This window comes from Rousettus aegyptiacus, unplaced genomic scaffold (assembly GCF_014176215.1).
Source record: "Rousettus aegyptiacus isolate mRouAeg1 unplaced genomic scaffold, mRouAeg1.p scaffold_m13_p_3, whole genome shotgun sequence".
NCBI lineage: Eukaryota > Metazoa > Chordata > Mammalia > Chiroptera > Pteropodidae > Rousettus > Rousettus aegyptiacus.
In genome coordinates this window covers 96,957,297-96,979,008 of record NW_023416306.1, presented here as the reverse complement: position 1 = coordinate 96,979,008, position 21,712 = coordinate 96,957,297, and the positions used below count along the sequence as shown (strand labels likewise).

General features: G+C 32.9%; 1 protein-coding gene and 1 pseudogene across 2 annotated transcripts in view; both read right to left on the bottom strand.

Moving 5' to 3' along the window:
- Positions 1 to 2,326: 2,326 nt before the first annotated feature.
- Positions 2,327 to 21,712, bottom strand: part of BAZ1A (bromodomain adjacent to zinc finger domain 1A) — an 81,693-nt gene continuing 62,307 nt past the window's right edge. For both annotated transcript variants that reach the window (XM_016152071.2, XM_016152072.2), the window contains 10 exons: positions 19,780 to 20,376; positions 17,989 to 18,152; positions 16,954 to 17,111; positions 15,702 to 15,850; positions 9,839 to 10,086; positions 9,522 to 9,748; positions 7,533 to 8,002; positions 5,850 to 5,992; positions 3,777 to 3,864; positions 2,327 to 3,326 (listed from right to left, as the gene is read on the bottom strand). In XM_016152071.2, coding sequence (XP_016007557.2) covers positions 3,130 to 3,326; positions 3,777 to 3,864; positions 5,850 to 5,992; positions 7,533 to 8,002; positions 9,522 to 9,748; positions 9,839 to 10,086; positions 15,702 to 15,850; positions 16,954 to 17,111; positions 17,989 to 18,152; positions 19,780 to 20,376 — 2,441 coding nt within the window. In that variant the 3' untranslated portion in view covers positions 2,327 to 3,129. The remainder of the gene's footprint in view (positions 3,327 to 3,776; positions 3,865 to 5,849; positions 5,993 to 7,532; positions 8,003 to 9,521; positions 9,749 to 9,838; positions 10,087 to 15,701; positions 15,851 to 16,953; positions 17,112 to 17,988; positions 18,153 to 19,779; positions 20,377 to 21,712) is intronic.
- LOC118600596 lies at positions 17,615 to 17,733 on the bottom strand (annotated as a pseudogene).

Sequence of the window (21,712 nt, the reverse complement as noted above, 5' to 3'; positions counted from 1 at the left end):
TGTATACCATGATCCTGTTTTTGCTGAAGAAAATTATCTGAAAAATCATATACCAAATTTAATTCTATTTTATGTATTTATATTTTTCTATCTTCTCAACAATGACCATTAATTTTATGACAAGAAGTAAATTTTTCATTTTACTGGGGAAAAAAGTATTAAATATATCTCTAATGCTGACCAGTCTAAGGCTTAAATCACAACCTTAAATTTTACAGAGATTTGTTCAACAATACTCTGAATATATTTTCTTAAATTTTCTTGGCTCTCAAAACAAAACTTTTACTGAGAAAAGAAAAGATTAAAGGGTTTCTTAAAGTCATTTGCACACCATTAAATTATTCATACACTGATGTTCCTGTATAACTATTCTAATGTAGAGGTAACTTAATACCTTAACACTGCAAGCTCTCTTGAACAATGAATATAAAGTCTAACATGGAAAATGCAAACACAATCTTCCTAGTTGTTAGAGAAATTAACCTAAGCGCTCTGCTTATTTTTTTTGAAATCAAACAACGTAACCATGTGTCTGAAACTCACTATACCTCCTATTCTCTCAAGGAAAAGCCTAAAACTTATAATATTTTAACAGAGGAATAAAAAAGCAAACAAAAGAGAGGGTGAACTATATTGGAAAAATTGCTACCTTCAAAGTTTGGCATAGGCATTAAATTTCTGCTTCTAACAAACACATTTCTGTATATACTTAAATATTAATAAGGACCGTACAACCAATATTAATTGGACCTGCAGCCAAATATATATGGAAACTAAATTCAAATTTGGAAGACAGCAGCTCTTCCAGTACTCAGGTACCCTTCAGTACATATTCTGAGCACATGGCTAAAGAGTGTGAGGATAGAGATCTTCAGAAGCTACAAATAAAAAAGGAAATGAATCACGTACTTACAATGAGTATCATTCCAAAAAATGTGATGTAGACTATTATCTGACGTGAGTACACATACACATATGTTCTCCCACAGTTTTCCCTTTTGTCCACCCTTTTATATTGTGCACAAAGAAATCTGCATATTTCTCATATTCCTGGAGGTACCTTCGTATAATGAAAAGATGGAACTTTGACAGCCTTGTGTCATTTACTCTGACACTGGGCAAGTACTTAAGAAAAAAATCCGTCTGAGTCTGAACCTCATTTGAAAAATGGAGAGAATTACAACAAAAACCTTACGGAATTGCCTAATTTATACAGAAAGCATTTCCTATAGTTATTAGGTACAAAAGATATGAAATTTTCTATTAATGGGCTTGACATACAAGAGGATGTTAATTTCTTTCCCTTCTGGCACTCTCTTGCAATTACAAATCAAGTGCTTTTAGAAATATAATTTATCTGGGCTTAGAAGCTAAACTCAGTAACAGGTACCCAGCTGACTAAAATGTCTCCTTCACTATCTTGGACTTTGTTTTGCTCCACCTATTTCATTATGCAGTCCTTTCTCCTTGAAGAAAAACATAAAAGCAAATTTAAAGTCAAATAATGCTGTTTTCTTGGTCATGTCATTATATTTTCAGTCACTACCCTATATTTTTATGTGTTAACTTTGTTGCTGTAAAATTGTTGGAGATATGGAAATAAATAATGTGTAAGACAATATGGCTGGGCAGATTAAAAGGCAGTGTCTTATTTTAACTGGGTCTGAGAAAGGCAACATGTGAGACAAATTGCAAGTTTCAAAACTGACTTCTGAATTAAATAATTCAATAAGTAGTAATCAAATAATTTACTTTACAATGTAATTTTAGAATTCCTTACTGAAGATTTAAATGCTATTAAAATTTTCTAAGAAATTTGTTATTGGCATATGAAATGATTACAAATTTACTAAAATTTATAGATATGAACATATTCATGCAAAGAATCCAGAGAATTGATCATCTCAAAGTATCTAAGAGAGAAATAAAAGTAAAGAGGGATAATTTCTCAAATAAATGAACCTAGTTAAATGAAAATACAGTATGCTCAGGACTTTCACATGAGAAAATAGAGGGACAGGTCTCCCTTCTCTTCCCTAAAAGTCCTAGAAAGGACACCTGCCTTTTGCATCCTAAAAAGAAACAGCTACTCCTACAAAATTGAGGCCCCTATTTGTCTTCTATACCTACGAAATAGCTCTTCCTATTTTCCACAGAATGTTACTGTCACTGATGGGAGTCATCCTACTCTTCAAGGATTTGAGCAAGAAAAGATACAAACCATTGGTCTAGAGATTCAGATATAATAAAATATTGGTTCCTATGGTCTATATGTATCATGTGTAGACATCCAATTATGATTTGTAAAAATTCCAGAAATTCAGAATACTTGAAAAAAAAGTATAATTTTATTTGTACACTTAAAAAGTTGTACATAGAAACTTATAATATAGTTCTGTAAAACTGGAAGAACTGTCAGGGAAAAGGGAGGATGTTACCTTTTACTGATTGATCATTAAGGAAATTAAGAGAAATAAAACAAAAACACAGTAAAATGTTTAAAAAATTAAAGAACATTTTCCAAGTACAAATTTTATAAATACAAAACAAATTCACAAATTACTTTGAATGCTAAATAAATATCTAGTTAATAAACTCAGACTTAATACCGCCAGCCGGCTCTGGTACAGCACTTCAAGGATATAAAATTGGATTCATTCATGTGTAGTGTTGAAAGAATGTGCTTATTAAACAATTCTTAGACATATATTCTTTTTTTCTAAACTGTGCTAGAACAGAAGATTTATCTGTGCAGGTAAATCTCCCTTAATACCACACTTCTAAGAAAAATCATCAATGACAAAATAAATGATAGGTGAAAAAATATTTTCCAAGATATTGGGACACATGAATGATCACAAAATGTACAAAAACCTCTGTAAACCAGTACTGTATCCAATACATCTATCAAATTTATTAGACACTGAATAAAACTGTAGCAAAGGAAATCTTTCCTACATTCTCCTGAGTGCTTAATATTAAAATTGAGAATATAGTGCAGGCCACACTTCAAAGTGGACAATCAGCTGTTATTGCTTTATACATATATGTCTGCTTTATAGCATGATTTAATGTTCCATTTTCATGAACAATTTGTTTTCCTCAAATATATCCTTTAAAAGGACAAAATTAGATTCGTGACTTTTTTGCAGCTGGTGGTGTGCCAACCTGGTCCACATTCCCAGTTGTTACATGTAGTCCAAGTTTTTGAGCCTGAATATGAAAAAATGCTTGAAGCCTAGTTCCAGCTTTTGCTTCACTTGTGTTACGAGGGTTGTACTCAAAGCAGTTCGAAAACATTAACTCAATATCATCAATAAATTCAGCTAGAAAGAAAAAAATAAATGAAATTAGAAAGCACATAACTTATAAATGTAATTTGTTTGTATCATAGCTGGCAAGTCATTATGAAACAGAAGCCTACTATTTTCTTTAGAAATTAAAGACTCTGAAACAAGGTAGCAGAATTGAAGCTTAAAATTGTTTAACAACAAATACTTTAAAACTATTTTATTGAGACTATGTAATTATGTAATCAGCTATATAAAGAAATTCTATTAAGATCAGAGTCTATAGTATATTTTTAACTCATTCCATTCCCATCCATCTTTCATCTCTATATACATGGATAAACATTTTAGGGACCTTTTGGTCCCTATAATAATATATATAATTCATATTATTATATATAATATAAATAAATATATTATTTAAATCAAAAGATAACCTCTCTACTTCTTTAAACAAAAATAATTTAAAAAATATAAATTACTTACATGCTAATTTATATTCACATTTGTTTACTTTTTCGCGAATTATATTTAAGGCAATAGGCTTTTTGATGATGTCGTAATAGTCTGGGACCTGTAAAATAATTCAAACATTACCTTTACTATAAAATTTACCAGAGAGAAGTGGTCAAATATATATGAAGGTTTTGCATTTGAAAGCAACTGCATATTACCCTTTGAATACTATTATTCCATTAAAACTACATGATACATTACAGTTATTTAATGCTGTAGTAGCGTATTAACAATTTATTGTGAAAAGAAAAAGATTATGGTTTTGTGTGCTTCCTATGTCTCTCTCTCTATAGATACATATATATATATCTATAAAAAATTCTTTAATGGGCATTATTGCATTCGTAATAAAGAATAAAATGCATGTAACAAAACTTAATTCAGCACAAAACCTACTCAGGAAAAATAAGTTAGAATCGAATTGAGATTTAATTTTTATAAGATGCTATTCAATGTTAACTAATCTTTTACATTTTTGCTCTTGAAATCTCAAAGCAGAATTCTGATGTTACTCTTTCATTTAGAAACTTTCACCTAACACTGACAAGTGAGATCCTTTATAATCCAGCTGTCTCCAACTAGTCTGCTCCATTAAAACTACCTATCGTCCCCCATAGTCTCATTTCCGGGTCTTTAACTTATCACTTCCTCTTCCTGAAATGTTCTCTTTCCATTTCTCACTGTTGAAATTCCGTCTTACTTCAATGACTAGGCCAAACAGTTCTATAAAAAAAAGTTTCTAATTCCTGCGATTCTCTAACTCTGAAATGCTCAAATCAATCTCATTTTCTACTACTGAAAGACCATTATATAACTTCTATTAACTGTATCACTGTCCTGTCTCTGCTATAGTATATCACATTCTGCCATATATATACAGTTGACCCTTGAACAACATGAGGGTTAGGAGTGCTGACCCGCTGTATAGTTGAGAATCTGTGTATAACTTCTGACTCCCCTGAAACTTAACTACTAACAGCCTACTGTTGACTGGAAACCTTACCGATAACAAACAGTCAATTAACACATATTTTGTATGTTTATAGACTGTACTATTACAATAAATTTAGAGAAAAGAAAATGTTATTAACAAATTCATAAGGAAGTGAAAATACATTTACAGTGATGTACTGTATTTAACAGTACTGTAAGTTTATATTATCTGCAAGATAAATCATCTATCAGCATCTATATCAATATTGTCTTATATGATACAAAACACTATAGATGTTATATGTATTACTAACACTAGATATCAAAAATGAAAAGATAATGTGAAAAATTCATATTTACAAGATAGATTGATGCATTGATAATGAAGCAGCAGCAATATGATTGCTTTATGACAATCTAGTGTAACTGATACAATTGCTTCACAGTAGTAAGGAAGTTTCCAAATAATTTTCCAATGTATTTGTTGAAAAAAATCCACATGTAAGTGGACCCAAGCAGTTCAAACCCGTGTTGTTCAAGGGTCAGCTGTATAAAATAACTATAGCACCATCTCTAATTCCTTAGTTAGGTTAGGCCAGCTGTGATTTAAGAGTACCCATCTTTTAAATCAATGTTTCTCAAACTGTGGTCTTTGGAACAGCACCATCGGCATTACCTGGGGACCTGTCAGTAATGCAAATGAATGGGCATCATCCCAGACCTAATGAATCAAGAATTATGAGGTAGAGCCCAGTAATCTGTGTTTTAATAAGCCCTCCAGGTGATTCTGATATATGCTAAAGTTTTAGAATCACTGTTTTAAATAATAGAAATATCGATACTCAGTCGAAGGAATTATATTTGTATTTATTACATAGAATAAAAACACTGAAGTTATTTCAACACAGTCATTATTTATAAGAATTGGTCACAGGATTGGAAGGGATTGAGGAGATGATGCTGTCTAGCTCCACTTTTTTTTTCAAGATAGGAACTAACTTTACATGTGCTTTTTTTTTTTTTTTTTATATATACACTATCTCAAAACTGCCACGTAGACTAAAGCAGATAATACACATGAATACGTTTAATAAAGTCTAGTAATATTACCTGGATTTTAGAAACAAGTTTCAAAAAAGGCCAGCTGTCATCGTGCCGTACCAATTCTACAACAAGTTGTTCAAAAGCAGACAATTCATGAACTCCTCCCTGTCGGCCTGAACTCCTTCGATTCAGTGTCATAGGAGATGATTCTATTCAGGTGACGATAAAGCAAAATATTTGATCACTATAGGCAAAATAGGGCACATAAGTACAAACAAAATTGACACTATACAGTGAGATGTTAAACTAATATTATGAGAGACATGAAAATCTGGACCAATTATTCATTACTTCCTGTTCGATTTAAAAAACTTCCAATTGAATTCAAAGTTCATTGGGAACATATTGTACAAAGAGTGTAATATAAAAGAAAATTCTAGAACACAAAGTTTGTGGATTTTTTAAATTCTTTTTATTAAAAATGTTTCGACTACAGTAAAATAAAAGCAAGCAATCCTCCAGTATTTCCTGAAACACAGCCTGAGGAAAGTTCTCTTTGGATCGAGAAATTATGCCTCTACAAATTACCTTGCATAATAGAGAATGAAATAAAAGATTATTCTTATTAATCTTAATTTTAGATGGAGAATTTCCTTAACGCAAATGCTTTCTCATAAAGTATATAATAAAATCTAAGGTGTATAAATTAGTAGGAAAGGACGGTATAGTCCATATGTGAATTCAGGTGTTTAAATTCTCTACTTAAATGTAAATCCACATATTTCCCCCTTTATTTGTCCTTAGAACCAGGTTAGTCATTTTACAAATCAGTTAATAACAACAAATTTTTTTTCAGCAGAATGCTTTTGAATAAAAATATTTCAAGTGTACTATTTTTCCAAACAGCTTGGAGTTTAGATCTGGGGAAGAGCAAAAGAGAGAAGGTGATAAGAAAAGCTAAATCAGATCTTGGTGCAAAGTTAACTGATACTTCTCTCGTAACACTGACAACATGGCAACTGAAAAAACTGACCACACTTCATCCTTTCAGCAATGAATTCCTTAATCCTGTCATTGTTTGAATAATGCAATACAACCTATCTTTAATTCTTTAAAGAACAGTAGCATTTTTTTGTTTACCTTCATTTTTTGGAAATATCAAAGTTTTATTACTACTGAAATGAACAACAAAAAAGGATAGGATTAAAGAGATAAATGGATAGATTATTACATGGATAAAGACTACTTTAAATAACAATTATTAGAACTACACAGCTGGTGATCACTCCTGAGCAATTATCACTGCCTACAACTCTCTACTGTCTCCAAATTTAGTACGTCAGATGGGAACCTTACCAAATAACCCAATATAGCTTGCCTGGATGATAATGAGTATATGTATTTTGAAGCAGGAAAAGGTGGAAGAGAATGAAATGTGTTATAATGTGTTACACTGAGATTGTTCAAATACTGGCCAAGTCTCTCTATTAAACACAGAACACTGTTTGCAAATTTCTTACAAACACCCTGCTAAGCTAGTAGGAATACCAGAAATATAGTTTACCTTTATTTCCCAAATAGCCACCCCTTCAATGAATATTATGCTTCAGATCAGGTTGCTCCCTAAAAACTTTGTATATCTTAGTGACAACCTTAAAAAAAATAATCCAAAATATCTCGACATTCAATCTTTCCATCAAAGTATTCAATTTTTTTTATGGTAAGGAGAGTTTAAATTAGACTTCATACCTGTAGATTGTCTTTTCCTGCCTCTTCTCTTGGATTCACTATCTTGGAGAGAAAGCTTTGAAGCAACATTTAGAGATCTTGGCTGCTCACTTGACTTTGTGGCAATGACTCTGAAGTTAGGGAAGTTGGGGCTATTTTCTGGTGTATTACTAACACTTTTCCTGCCTCTGCGTTTTCTACGAGGACTAAGTAGTTCCACAAATACATCTGCTTGCAGCGGGCCATGACTCTGGCGAGTTGAACGACTGGCAATTCTTAAAGATTTTGTTACTGTAGGAGGAGCAGATTTTATCTTTCTTAGGCTTCTACCAGTAGTTTTTGAAGAGACAGTTGTTTTGGGTGTACTCTGCTGACTCCTTGAAGAGTACCTTCCAGGATCTTGTCGTTGGCCACGACTTGGGAAAGAAGAATTCAGTCTCCCTCTGGTTTTAATTGGCAATCTAACTTGTGGTCTTCCTCGTTTTGGTGGGCTATAAATATTGTTAGGAAACACAATTATGTACAGAGCAATGATGAATATATGCTTACTTCTATTCCCCTTGTTCTAGTATTCAGCCAATGTGTTCTACATATATTACTTTTCTATATTACTGAGACATTCCATATCCAATTATTTAAACTTAACGGCTAACAAATATTTCATGGAAATCTAAAATGTGTTTTCATATATTTGTTTATAATGCAAAGAGAATATTTATTATTTTCTTGGCAACTCCAAGACATCATCATGAAAATCAAATCCTAAATTGTGATAAACTATAATGAAATCTACATGAGAACCAAGTTAGAAAACTTTAAAGGGTGATGAACTAATCTTAAAATACAAATCTTCTACCTCCTTATGCTACAAGACATTATCACTTTTCATTTTCATTGATACTGAAGTAACCTACAGTTTCAGCCAACAGCTGCCACTACAGAAGGCCTTAAACCTGGATACCAAGGCAAGAATCTCTTTGCCTTCTGATTCTTACTGTAAAATACAAAACTAGATTCAATCTTTTAATTGCCTTTAAGTTGTAGACAAGGATAAAACAACCCCATTAAGCCTCCCTTTATCCATCTCCCCACATACCTGAACTTCCAGTTTACCTAAAGTATTTCCAGGAATTTTGCAAATTCTTTATCATCTTTATGCTTAACACAATACTGCTCTTATAAGTGATAGGGAAAACTTTGTTTATCTTAGTGATAGCCTTTAAACAATTATCCAACTAGTTAGAGCTACTAAAAAACAACTTATTTAAAATTAGTAGGGTCGATCTCTCTACTTAAGTCTCCTCAGACTGTGGCCTTTTTGTACTTTGTCAGTTCCAGGTTGCCCTTGCTTCACATTCCCTTTCCTGATTCCACATGAATGGGGTTTGAATGTCAAAAAGAGGGGGAGGTCTTAGAGACAAATAAGGGGAGACTGCCCCAGTGCCAGAGCAGGAATAACCAGGCTCTAAACCCACTGATTAGGCCTGGGTGACACAACTTGCTAAGCTGAAGCATATTTGATTATGTGGTAGTATGAAAGTTGTTTCTAGGTGTTGATATGGTTGTATAAAAAAAGTAAATAAAATATAATGTCCGTGCTCGCTCTCTCCTCTCCCTCTCCTCTCCTCACCTCTCCTCTCCTCTCTGACTGCCAAGATCACATAATTATCCCCTCTGAATCTCTGAAGTGTTTATTTGCTGCTTTAGGCATAAAATTAAGTAAAATCAACTTTGATGTGGCTCTGAATTGGCATTCCTTTCCAAACTTGAACTCATACTTGATTTTATGATCTGGCTAAGCTCACACAGGTACTACTAAAGTCCCTTGAGAAAAATTCAAATGTTTATAATACATAAAGCAAGGATAACTTCAGGTTACTATATTATACTCTAGTTAAAGAACAACTATGGACCTCAACCACTCCCCACTTGTATTTGAACAGTCAAGAGATTGTCTATTTCAGACTATTTAAGACATGAATCCTCATTTTATTGTATGTTAGGACTTACCTGACATCTTCCTCTTCTTGAGAGTCATCTTCATCTTGTTCTAGCTCATATTCTTCCTCCTCACTTTGACACTCTTCATCATCATCATCATCTTCATCATCCTCACCTTCCATACTGTCTTCCATCTCTTCATCACTTTCCAAGGATGGTCTCTGTCTAGAGGAGAGTCTTCTAGAACGTTGCTTTGGCCGACACTCTGGACAAAACCAATCTCCTTCAGGCACAGTCTGACAAATCACATAAATGGTCATTAACCATCTGTCACTCAAAATCTCTAAGTCTCAATTCTAATCTTAGAAGTAGAAGGAAAAAAATACCTTCAGCTTTGGTCGAACACAGTAGGTATGATGACCTCGATCACAGCCATCACAAAGTACCATGTTTTCGGCATCGCCTTTCTTTCGGCAGATCTTACAACGAGCATTCAGTATAGATTTAGACCATATCACACTGCGATCCAAAGTGGAGAGATGAAGAAAAACTTGGGATAGACTAGCAGAAGAAAGAAGAGACTCTCTCCAACGGTCCAGGACTGTTTTATAAGAACGCCCACTGTCACTGGCATCTTAAATGAAAAGGGGAAAGTGATTAAAGTTCCTAGGCAAATCCTAGACATCTATAACTATTTTCTTGGTGGTTTAAACAGGATAGATTTTACCGTTATTCTTTGTAACACTTAACAAAAAGACCACGATATTAAAAAAAAACAAAAACCTCATGTTAAAGAACATATTTGCTGAGCCATATCTTGTTATGACATAAAGGATTACTTAAGGATCACTTAAATCTGTAAATTAAATGTTTGGAGATTTCAAGAGTTAAAAGAGAATAATAACTTAGGCAATGTGTTCTCAATCTAATCTTTGTATCAAATCTTGGTCTAATTTAGAAAACTAGCTAAATATGGTTAAAGGTTGGATACTATTCATTTGAGTCAAGGATATTACTTCCTCATTTTCAGATACAAAATGCTCTCAGTTAAATATCAATCATCTATGAGGTTTCTTTTGGGGCTGATGAATATATTCTGAAATTAATACTGGGTGGCTCTACAACTACGAATATGCAAAAAACCACTGAACTGTATATTTTAAATGGGTGAATTTTACATACGTGAGTTGTATCTCAATATAGCTGTTATTGAAAAATCAGTTATGTATAAATGTCAACTATATTGTCTTCTATCTCTAAGAATATTATTTTAAAAATTAGGTAAATAACAATTGTTAATACCTCTTCAAAAGAACTTCCAGCACCAATAGTTATACAAAAACATGTGAAATCTTGTGTCATTAATAGCATCATCCCTTTGTCTTCCAGGCTAAAAATTTATGGTCATTTGGGTAGATGCCATTAATCTAGTCAGCCAGTCTATGTTTTGCAATGGCATGTGATTTCCATCTTCAATTAATCTTCACTCTTGCTACCACCTTAGTTTTCCGAAGATACTACACTTAATTATAAAGGACCTAAAATTCTGCAAGGTATGTAAGACTCTGGTCCTATCATGCCATATCTACTATTATTATCCTCGAATAAAATGTCTTGGGCAGTAGCATAATGGTTAAGAGAATGTGGGCTTCAGAGTCAGTCTGCATTGAGGTGAATACTAGCTCCCCTATGTGAGCCTGGGTGAGTTACCTAAATCCTCTACACTTCAGGTTCTTCAACAGTAATGTGGATAGTATCTACCGCTGAAGGATGTTGGGAAGATTAAACAAGATAATAATAGATAACACATGTAAACTGTCATAGAGTTAATGCTATTATCATCATCAATCCTACATTATATTGTTCCTCCTATATGCAGCACTTTAGAAGATATGAATGGTACAAGTCCTTACCTTTAAGAAAACAGATTAATCAGGGGGAATCGCTTCGTAAACTATTTAAATGTTTAACTACTATGCTGTATACCTGAAACTAATTTAAAATAATACTGAATGTCAACTGTAATTGAAAAATAAAAATTAAAAGAAAAAGATAATTTTAATACAGCTTGGAAGGTGAAAATATCCACAATGAGTTGAAGTCATAATGCAACAGACCTATCAAACACTAGCGGGTCTCGAGTGCCCATCTGACTATTGGGCAGGGTGAGAGATGCAGGGCATGAAACCAATGCAGTGAGTCACCTCTAAAAAGCTAGGACCCCAAAAAACTACACTTTCAAGGTAGAAAGGGTACCATGAAGAAAGAAGGAGGTAGCAAGAAATCTTCATATCTGGACCTTGGTGTTGCATAGAAAGGAGAAATAAAGATACCCTAAGAATATGTAACTATAAGCAAATCCTCGAACAGGTTTAAAAGCTGAAAAAGTGCCAGCAAAGATTTTAAAGTGGTCCAGGGTGGTAGTGACCTCAGATGAATGGTAGAAACAAGTACACACTTGGCAAATCCTCTCTGAAGGAACATCATAGATCAAGTTCTGAGGAATGAGAGTTAACAGTCAAGACTCACAAGGCACATGTGGAAACAAGACACTATAAGCAGGAGTCAGCAGAATCTGACCCATAAAGACTTGAGATATTGGAATTAGAGTATAAAAGAATTATGTTTAATATGTTTTAAGAAATAAATGTTTGAAAACATGAGTAAATAAGCTGTTTGAAAAAGCACCAGAATTCTGAAAATAACAGCGATTAATTACTTAGTGGGAGAGGGGAAAAAATGAATGGGTCAAATGGCTCCTATACAAAGCTAACAAGAAATATTAGGAAAGTGGGAAATAAATACAATAATACAGTCCATTTCATTTATGTCCACCTTCTCCTTTTGTGCTGTTTATCTTGGTTTTTCATATAAAGCTTCACAAAAAGTTTCGATCTGAGCGGTGACCTCCAAGGAAGGAGACAATAAGTATTGCTAGTTCAAAGATTTTGAAGAAATCTTTCTGGATAAATCAGAGGACGTTCTTATTGGTAATGGCAAGAAATAAGGTTGCAGAGGCCAATGCGGAAGAGTGGAAGAAAATGACAATTTATGAAGAACCTTGGAACCTTAAAAGTCGATTTGAATGGTTTTTAATTCAAAGGTTGGTCAAACACTGCAGGTTTTGATCAAAGAGATGCTTTAAGAAGATTAAACCAGTGGTAGTTCAAGGTCTAATTTATCCCACCTACTCCTACCCAGTTTAAAACATTTTAAATATAAAAATACAAACATAAATAGATGTCCACATTTTTCTATTCTCATATAGTACTTAAATAAGGATAAAAAAGAGTATATACAAATGACTCCATTTTTTTTTTTTTTTTAAATCTTAAACCTTGCTGCTGCTTCAGATTATACAACTCTCATGGGTAGAAATGTCTTGTTTCTCTTTTATCTTCCATTATGCTAGCAGAGATAAATTCTTCAAGAAATTACTAAATGAAAGGATTTTACTACTGGTAGTCATATCATCAAATATTATACTGGGAGATTTCATACTGTTAACTGCCACTGTAAAGTAATCCCTGTGACCATGCCATGAAGGCTTCTCTAGGAGATAAAACAATAAAAACTCCTACCCTATAATTTTCCTTATGCCAATAAAGAAAAAAAATGCTGTGAATACTATATGCAAAACAAGTAAACATGCATTGCTGTTCATTCTTTCCACTAATATTTAAGTGTACTAAGATTCACTGATATTAACTTTTTATATACCAATGTAAAAGAGTTGTGAAATGTAGAAAGGAAAATGTTAGGAAGATGACATTGTTTTATAAGTTTGCCCTGAACACTATCAAAATATCAAATCTAAGGTTTTCCTTCAAAAGTTAAATATGCAAACCAGTACTCAGCAATATAAAGTCAAATCATAATTCTTTATAAAAACAAAGTTCTTTAAAAAGTTAAAAATTTACCATCTCTCACACTAGATTGATCTTCCTCTCTCTTTTTCTTGTCCTTTTTTTTTCTATCTCTCTTTTGATCTTTATTAATTTCTGTGTTACCTAATTTCAAATTGATAAAGTTAGTTTGAGAATTTTTTCAGAGCTTAAGGGTTTAGCCATAAGCATGACTTTATAAATGATGAAATTATCATCCTAAGCAATTTTCACTTATCTTACATAAAATAATTAACTGGAATATGACTATCTTCCCCAAGTTAAAAAAAAAAAAGCCCAGTTTTATTAATGTGATTAATCACTAGAATAAAAAGGATATACTAGGGAAGTTAGAACATAAGTAAAATTATTTTTCTTGCTTCATCAAGAAACTGAAATAATCCCTTAAGCTAAACTGGGAAAATTCCTTATCAAAAATGGAAAAATTTTATATTCTACTCAAACATTCCTAAAGTGGAACCCCCACTTCTCTCCTAAATAAGGACAGTCTTGATGACACTGCTACAAATATTTAGACAATCTTAAAATCCCAGAGGCACTTCCATCTCCTGCTGTTTCATTCACAATAGACCCTTCAATGACTTACACATAAAATTAAGACTTAGAGACATCAGTTATACTATTAACTTTTTAATGGGGCAGCAATGGTAAATGGTAACATCTATATTATAAATGATCAACATTGACTTTGACCAACATATACTACCAAAGTAAGTAAAGTAAGTTGACTTTTTCATATTTTACTTGTTTTTTTAAGATTTCAAATTAAAGTAGTTTTTAAAAAATATCTTTCAGGATAAAAATGAATGTTCTAACACTGTTATTTACAAACCAGCCTAAGAATACCACAGCTCTGAGCTCTCATATAACCTACTAGATATATGTTGCAATATCTCCCAGTGTTAACTTTTTTTCTTTGTCTAAATAGCTAATAAAATGTACTGGTGAAAATACAGACACACTAAACAATTAATTTTTTTCCTTTAAAAAAATTAAATTTAATTTAATTGATGGCAATTTCAGAAGTGGAAAAATCAGCAGAATTGTGTTTTATCCCTTTACCCCTTTTGGAATCACAGGATTAATGAGTAACAGTAATATCTAACATTTATAAGAGCTATATGATTTATAAATGACATTTAATTAAAATTTTAGTTGTAGTAAGTACAGATTCAACATGTAATACAAAGAGATCCCCTGTACATGTAATTTGATTTAGACACCAAAAATATCGAGAAATATTAGATTGGGAATAAGAGTGATAAAATAAATACAAAGTCTGATACCTTTGTGAGCTGTGATTATATGTATTTTATTTCTTACAAATAATACTTTCAATGTGAATAGTGAGTTATTTAGCTCATGGTGGAATTATCAATTTATGAACAATATGAATAGGCCTATTAGAACAATGAGATACTGGCCAGAAGCTCTTCAACTTAAAAAATAGACACTTTACAAATACATTCTCATTCCAAAATTGCTCTGATAGCACCACTATTTATAAAAATTTCTTCTTACTACTCAATAGGCAATATTCAAATAATTTTTAAAGGAATTTAGTCTACTCGAGTTGCTTTCTCAATATAAGGCAAAAAAAGATATGGTTTCAAAAAATTATTTTTCTAGTATCTTATTATTGAGATATAAAATATCTCGATATGATGAATTATAAATGAATTCAACATTTCAGAAAGACCACAGGGAAGTAAGAGGTAGTTATGACATGAAAATTGATTTGGAACGCGAAACATATTATTTTCCTAAAGATACAATGATCATGTTCCTTGATCAGTCCCTAAAAGCAAATTAATTTCATAAATTGTTCAAACATGAGCCAGATAGTATTATTTCTATCATTGTAACCACAAATTTTAGAGTATTTCTTCATCTATGTACCCTTTAACACTTGGTATTTCTGATTTAGTGACCCACTTTATTAAACCATACTCCTATTGGTGGACATTTAAGTAGCTTTTTGGGGTTTTGCTTTAAAATATGACAAAATAATTATGTATAATCTTTGAATATTATGGTTAATCACAGGTTTTGGTAATATTTCTTTTGATGAAGTTTTCACAAAAGAAGAGATTGACAGAAATAGTTAAAAAGATATTTATTAAAATGACTAATATCTAGAATAAATTTAAAAAATAGTACTTAAATATCATTTAAAAAATACATCTCACCTGAGAGAACTCATATATTAAAATGAAAATACAATTTCAAATTTTTCAAATGAGTCAACCAATTTCATTACGTCAGCCAATAAAGTTCTATTAATTAATGAGAAATTTCAAAATCATTTAAAATATAATATTTTGAATTAAAAACTGATACTTACCAAGTGGAGCTTTGAGAAAACGCCGCTCAATGCCCTGCTCTATTTGAAAAAGTGCCATTGCCAGATAATGAACCACATTGCTCACTGATTGTGGCGTACTTGCATTAGTTGAGACAGTACTTGGAGTTTCTGTTTTTATGCCCAAAAGTCTATAGTTAAAACAATGAAGAGTTTATGATACTTAAAAACACTATTAGGTGAAAACTGAGTCCACTTATTCATCCAAATGCTAACTTATATCTGTATAAGAAATAGTTTCCTCAATGGCAAGGGACTCTGCTAAGTGTGGGAAAGGAAGATAAATATATGAATCAAGAGCTAAACTAAATGTTATTTAAAGAGGTCAGAAGAGCAAATATTTGGAGGTGGGAAGGTAAATGAGACAAGGTATAAGGAAAAGGTTTTAGAGGCATGACACTGATGGGCCTGGAAAGGAAAGTATCTTAGGCAGCTTATCTCTATTTCTCTCAATTCCACTTTTATTGGTAACACACTTACAGCTGCGTCCCAACTTGCTCCTTTGTCTCCAATCTTAACTACCTTTGCAATAAAGCTAAATGCTGCAGCTAAAATGGTCATTTAAAAGTTCAAACCCATTCACTCAAAGCCTTTGGTACAACATCTTCCCTCCCAGTATCATATCTTCTCCATACTTAGGTCTCAGGTTTGGAGTCACTTCCTCTAGCATTTCCTTTGCTGTCTTTCATGTTCTACCAAGGCAAACAGTATGTACTACATTTGCATGAGTGTTTACTTCTATCAGAACTCTCACCCTGTTCTATAATTGCTAGCCTAACATTTCTCCACCATTTCCTTCTAGATAACGAACGCCTTAAGGGTGGATATTATTTAAAATAACTCTAAAAAAAGCAAAAGTATTTCTCTAAAGAGAAATAGGTTCTGATTACTAGTTCAAATAATATTTACGTCTACTACAATTTACTAAGTTTTCCTACAGAAAAGTAAAATAAGTAGCATAAAGTTACTTTCTAAAATTAATAAAACCTTAAGTTCAAAGACTTTTTTTAAAACTTGAGAAATTATTATTATCACAACAAGTTGTCTTTTGGATTCATAAGTACAAAGTGGAGTGACAGAGAGACCTGAGGTTTAGCAAAACCATCATTTCAGTGTAAGGTCCTCGCGATAAGATTTTAAAACAATTTTTTGAAGAAAAAGAAACATTTACATCAGAAAAAACTATTAGATTGACAAGGTAAAGTGATGGTTACTTTAAGAAATCCTTTCATACCTGTCTTTTACTATGACCTTTGCTTGCTCATCAATTTCCACCTCTTCTTCTACATTTTCATTCACAGTTTTAATTATCCCATTTTCCTTGTTTTCCTCACTTAATAGCTCATACCGTCCATTTTCTAATGCTGATCTCCACATATGTCGATCTGTAACCTGCAACAAAATCCAAATTTACTAACCCTGAAAAATGGCATGTGATGTTCCTAAAAAGTATGAGGTTCAATGTACATATGAAAAATCATGAATATTCTAGAACAGATTGTGAATCAAAAACGGATCTAAAAATAAGATTACTAAGTGGTCAAAATGGAATTCATATCATTCATAGATGGAAGCTTTAGTTAGTATCTTATTCTCTATATAGGGAAATCATAAATAATTCTAAGATTGGTCACCTGATAATAGCAAAAAAGTGACAGATGATAGCAAAGGAATGAATAGAACACATATATCAAACACGAATTACTTACAGATTTTAAAAAGGTAACAAAGAAACCAATAAACAAACCAGACTCAGCAGAGCAGGCAGGAGCTAGTCAAGGAAGAAGAAAATATCCTTACACATTTCAACATCTTGGATGAAAATACCATAAAACAGATATTTAAAAAATACTAATAATTAGTATTTTCTTTCTTTTTATTTTATTATTCTTTTACGCCTACAGCACCTGGTCTTCCTAGGTGGTCTCCCATCCAAGTATTAACCAGGCCTGATCCTGCTTAGTTTCTGAGATCAGACAGGATTGGGCTTGTTCAGGGTGGAATGGCCGTAGACTTAATTAATATTAAAAGGTAAATTATATTTGTTAAATTCTGTTTAAGAAAGCAGATAGTCACATAGTATATTTAAGAAAGCTTTATATTCATATAAAATATCTTGATAGAGGGGAATAAACTTAGTTTTTATAAAAAATATATCACTCCCTGGAATTTATTCAAAACATACATGCCTTGCCTATATCAAATAAATTAACAAATATAACCAAAATTCTGATAATTAGGTAAACTAAAAATGTAAACAAGTACAAACCTTTATTGCTCCTAATGTTCCTTGGTAGATTCTGTCTTCGATATCCAAGAGAAAATCTCTCAGCCTCAATTCAAGCTGCCTTTCTGCAGACATCTGAGATTGATCATAGGCATTGGAAGATCTCCCCCGACTATATGTAGGTTTGCTATCAGTTTGAGGTTTGTCTGAAATAGTTATCCAATACCTTTATTATGATTTCCTTATTAAAAAATATAATTACTCCAAGTGGCTGTTATGATCATGAGATAATAGACATAAAAACACTCAGTAAATCCTCAAGGACAATTGGAAAAAGGGGAGGGAGAGAAAAAAATGTTTGCACATCATATATCTGATAAGGGACTTGTATCTAGAATATATAAAGAACTCTTATGATTCAATAAAAAGATAAATAATACAATTTAAAAAATGGGCAAATAATCTGAATAGGCTTTTCTTTAAGGAAGACACACAAATGGCCAATAAGACTATGAAAAAATGTTCAACATTATTAGTCATTCAGGAAATGACTGTCAAAACCACAATGATGTACCACTTTACATTTCTATAATAGCTAGAATCAAAAAGTCAGATTATAACAAGTGTTAGTAAGGATGTGGAGAAATCTTAGTCCTCACACTGTTGGAAGAAATATAAAATGGTGTACAATCACTCTGGTAAACAGTTTGGCAGTTCCTCAAATGATTAAACAGAATTACCATATGACCCAATAATTTCACTCTTATGTATATACCTAAGAAAAACGATCATATGTCCACATAAAAACATGCATGCAAATGTTTATAGCAGCATTATTTTTAAGAGCCAAAAGGCGGAAATGACAGAAATGTCCATCAACTAACATAAGAATAAATAAAATGGTATACAATGGAACATTATTTGGCCATAAAAAGGAATGAAGTACTGATATATGCTACAACTTGTATGAATCTTGAAAACATTATGTTCAGTGACAGAAGTCAGTCACAAAAGACCATATGTTATATAATACCATTCATATAAAATGTTCAGACACAGAGACAGAAAATAGATTTGTGGTTGCTTAGGTCTATGGGAGTGATAACTAAAGGGTATGGTGCTTCTTTATGAGGTGACTGAAATATTCTAAAATGGACTGTAGGATGGTTGCACATACCTATGAACATATTAAAACCACTGGATTGTACACTTTTAAGGGTTGAGTTGCATGGTGCATGAATTAAATCTCAACAAAGCTGTTAGAAAAAGAATTGTGATCTATTAATCTTGAAGAGAATTTAAGTAGTCATGGTAAATTTAAGAGTTCTCTACCTAGAGAGTCTCCTTTAGTAATATAAAAACTTATACTTCATACACCTTACTGCTCTCTCTATCTGTCATCAATGGACCAGCCATCAAATAGGAAATGCTGCTACCTGATCTGTCCTTGCAGCCAATCTCCAAAGAGGTGATCACTAAATGGAAGCTGTCCCTAGAGCCTCAGCCAAAATACTTAGTGAGTGACCTCACTCACTACTGGATTTCTAAAACTGATATAACCTTTGTGCCTTAGGTATTCAGAGTCTACTGATAAAGGAATGAGATCAGGAAGATATGTTCGTCATAATCCAAATGGAACCCAGTGGAATCTAGACAACCTTGTTTCTCTTGCTGGCAAACTTTCTCTCATTCTCAAACTGAGAGAGAGCATGGTCCAAATGAAAGATAAGGTGTTTTAAGTATAGCTTTAATAGTTTTTGAAAATTGTTTAATCCTGAACCAGAGTTTATGGGGAGAGAAAAATAAAGGTAATAGTTTTCACTGAAAATTTACCTGAAAAATGAAATTTCTCTTCAGAAAAATGGGCTAGCTGTGCACATATTCTGCTTTTCTCTTGCAACAAAGTTTCTTTTAAGGCACTTTCTCTATGTCCTCTAGAATTAAGAGCTTCGATAAGCTGGTCTAGCTGTTCACAAGAACTGTAAAAGCACCACCGATTTGGCTTATGCACTGGTTTTGGCAGCTGCACAGAATCATCACATGGACCTTGGTCAATGTTGGAGGTAGATTCAGACATCGAAGACTCTCCAGTTTTAGTGGATACCTGAGGATTTTGAGATTGTACATTATTCTGGAATGATGAAGGTCTAGGCAACAGCATGTCTTCAGTGAGACCAGAATAATCCTCTTCAATAAACAATCCAGGAATAGAAGGGAAAATCCAATATCGCCTGTACATGCGGTCACGGCCCAAGGGAAAGATATTAGTACATGCTATGGCACTTTGGATTTTTTCTAAGAGCTCTTTCTCTTTTCGTTGATGTTCCTGTTTTAAAGCTTCTTCCTCATCAGCAGTGAGAGGCTCTCTTGTTACACAGCTGATCTCTTCTTGCCTTGTAAATTCTTTAAATCCATTTTGTCCCCTTTTCCCTACAATTGAAAAATTTGATCATTATCATATTTTAAATTTTCATTGGAAAATATTAGGCTACCCCAAGTTACTATGTGTTATGGGCTAAATGCATGCTCCAAAATTCACAGTTTGAAATCCTAAACCCCAATGTGACTGTATTTGGAGGTAGGTCCTGTAAGGAAGTAATTAAGGTCAAATGAGGTCGTAAGGAAGGGCCCTAGTCCAATAGAACTAATGTCTTTACAAGAAGAGGAAGAGACCAGAGAGTTCTCTCTTTATCCACTTGTGGGTATAGAGGAAAAACTGTTCAAGGACACAGGGAGAAAGTGCTATCCTGCAAGCTGAGGAGGCCTCACCAGAAATCAACAATAATGGCACCTTGATCTTGGACTTCCAGCCTCCAAAATTGTGAGAAAATAAATTTCAGTCATTTATGCCACCCAGTCTGTGGTATTTTGTTATGGCAACATGAAAAGACTAATACACTATGTTATACTTAATTGATATACTTAAAATATAAAGGGATACACAAAAATCTGTGATCTCCATACTGAAGAGTATGGAAGAGTCTACTATTCTGCACCATAAAGTCAATCCTTCCTCTAAGGCAGAAGTTAACAAACTACTTCTATAAAGAGCTACTAGTAAATATTTTAAGCTTTATGGGTCATATGGTTTCTGTCACAGCTTCTCAATTCTGCTACTGTAGCATGAAAGTAGCCACAGACGATATGTAAATGAATAAGCATGGCTATGTTCAATAAAACTTTTATGATCACTGAAATCTGAATTTCATGTAATTTTCACACATCGCGAAATTAAAAAAAAATTTTTTTCAACTATGTAAATCTGTAGAAACCATTTTTAGCTTATGAGTTAAAAACAGAGGGCAAGGCAGATTTGGCCAATGGGCTGTAGTTTACTGGCCACTGCTTTAAGGTAAGAGAATCCCTAACTTTTATTTGGGCACCCAGAAATCCAAAAGAAGGACATTTCCCAGACCCTCTTTCCCCAGTAGGCATGGCTAAATGAGAAACTTCTGGTCAAAGAGATGGAAGTAGAAGCATTATATGTAACCTCAGAGTTGTGCCTCTTGTTTCCTTTTTCCAACTACTTAGAACGGAAACAGGATGATAATTCATTGTGCAACATGAGGATGGCAGCAAAACCCTAAGGATGGCAGTACCAGCAAGATAGAGCCTGGTTTTCTGGTGACCTGCCTGGCCTTTCATGGTGTGTTAAAGAATTACACCTCTCTCTTATTTCGGTCACTGTCAAATTGCTTACATGGTTAAAGAATGTTTTTTCTTTCTACTTTTTTGCTTGAGTTTGTATAAGACTGGAATTAACTGC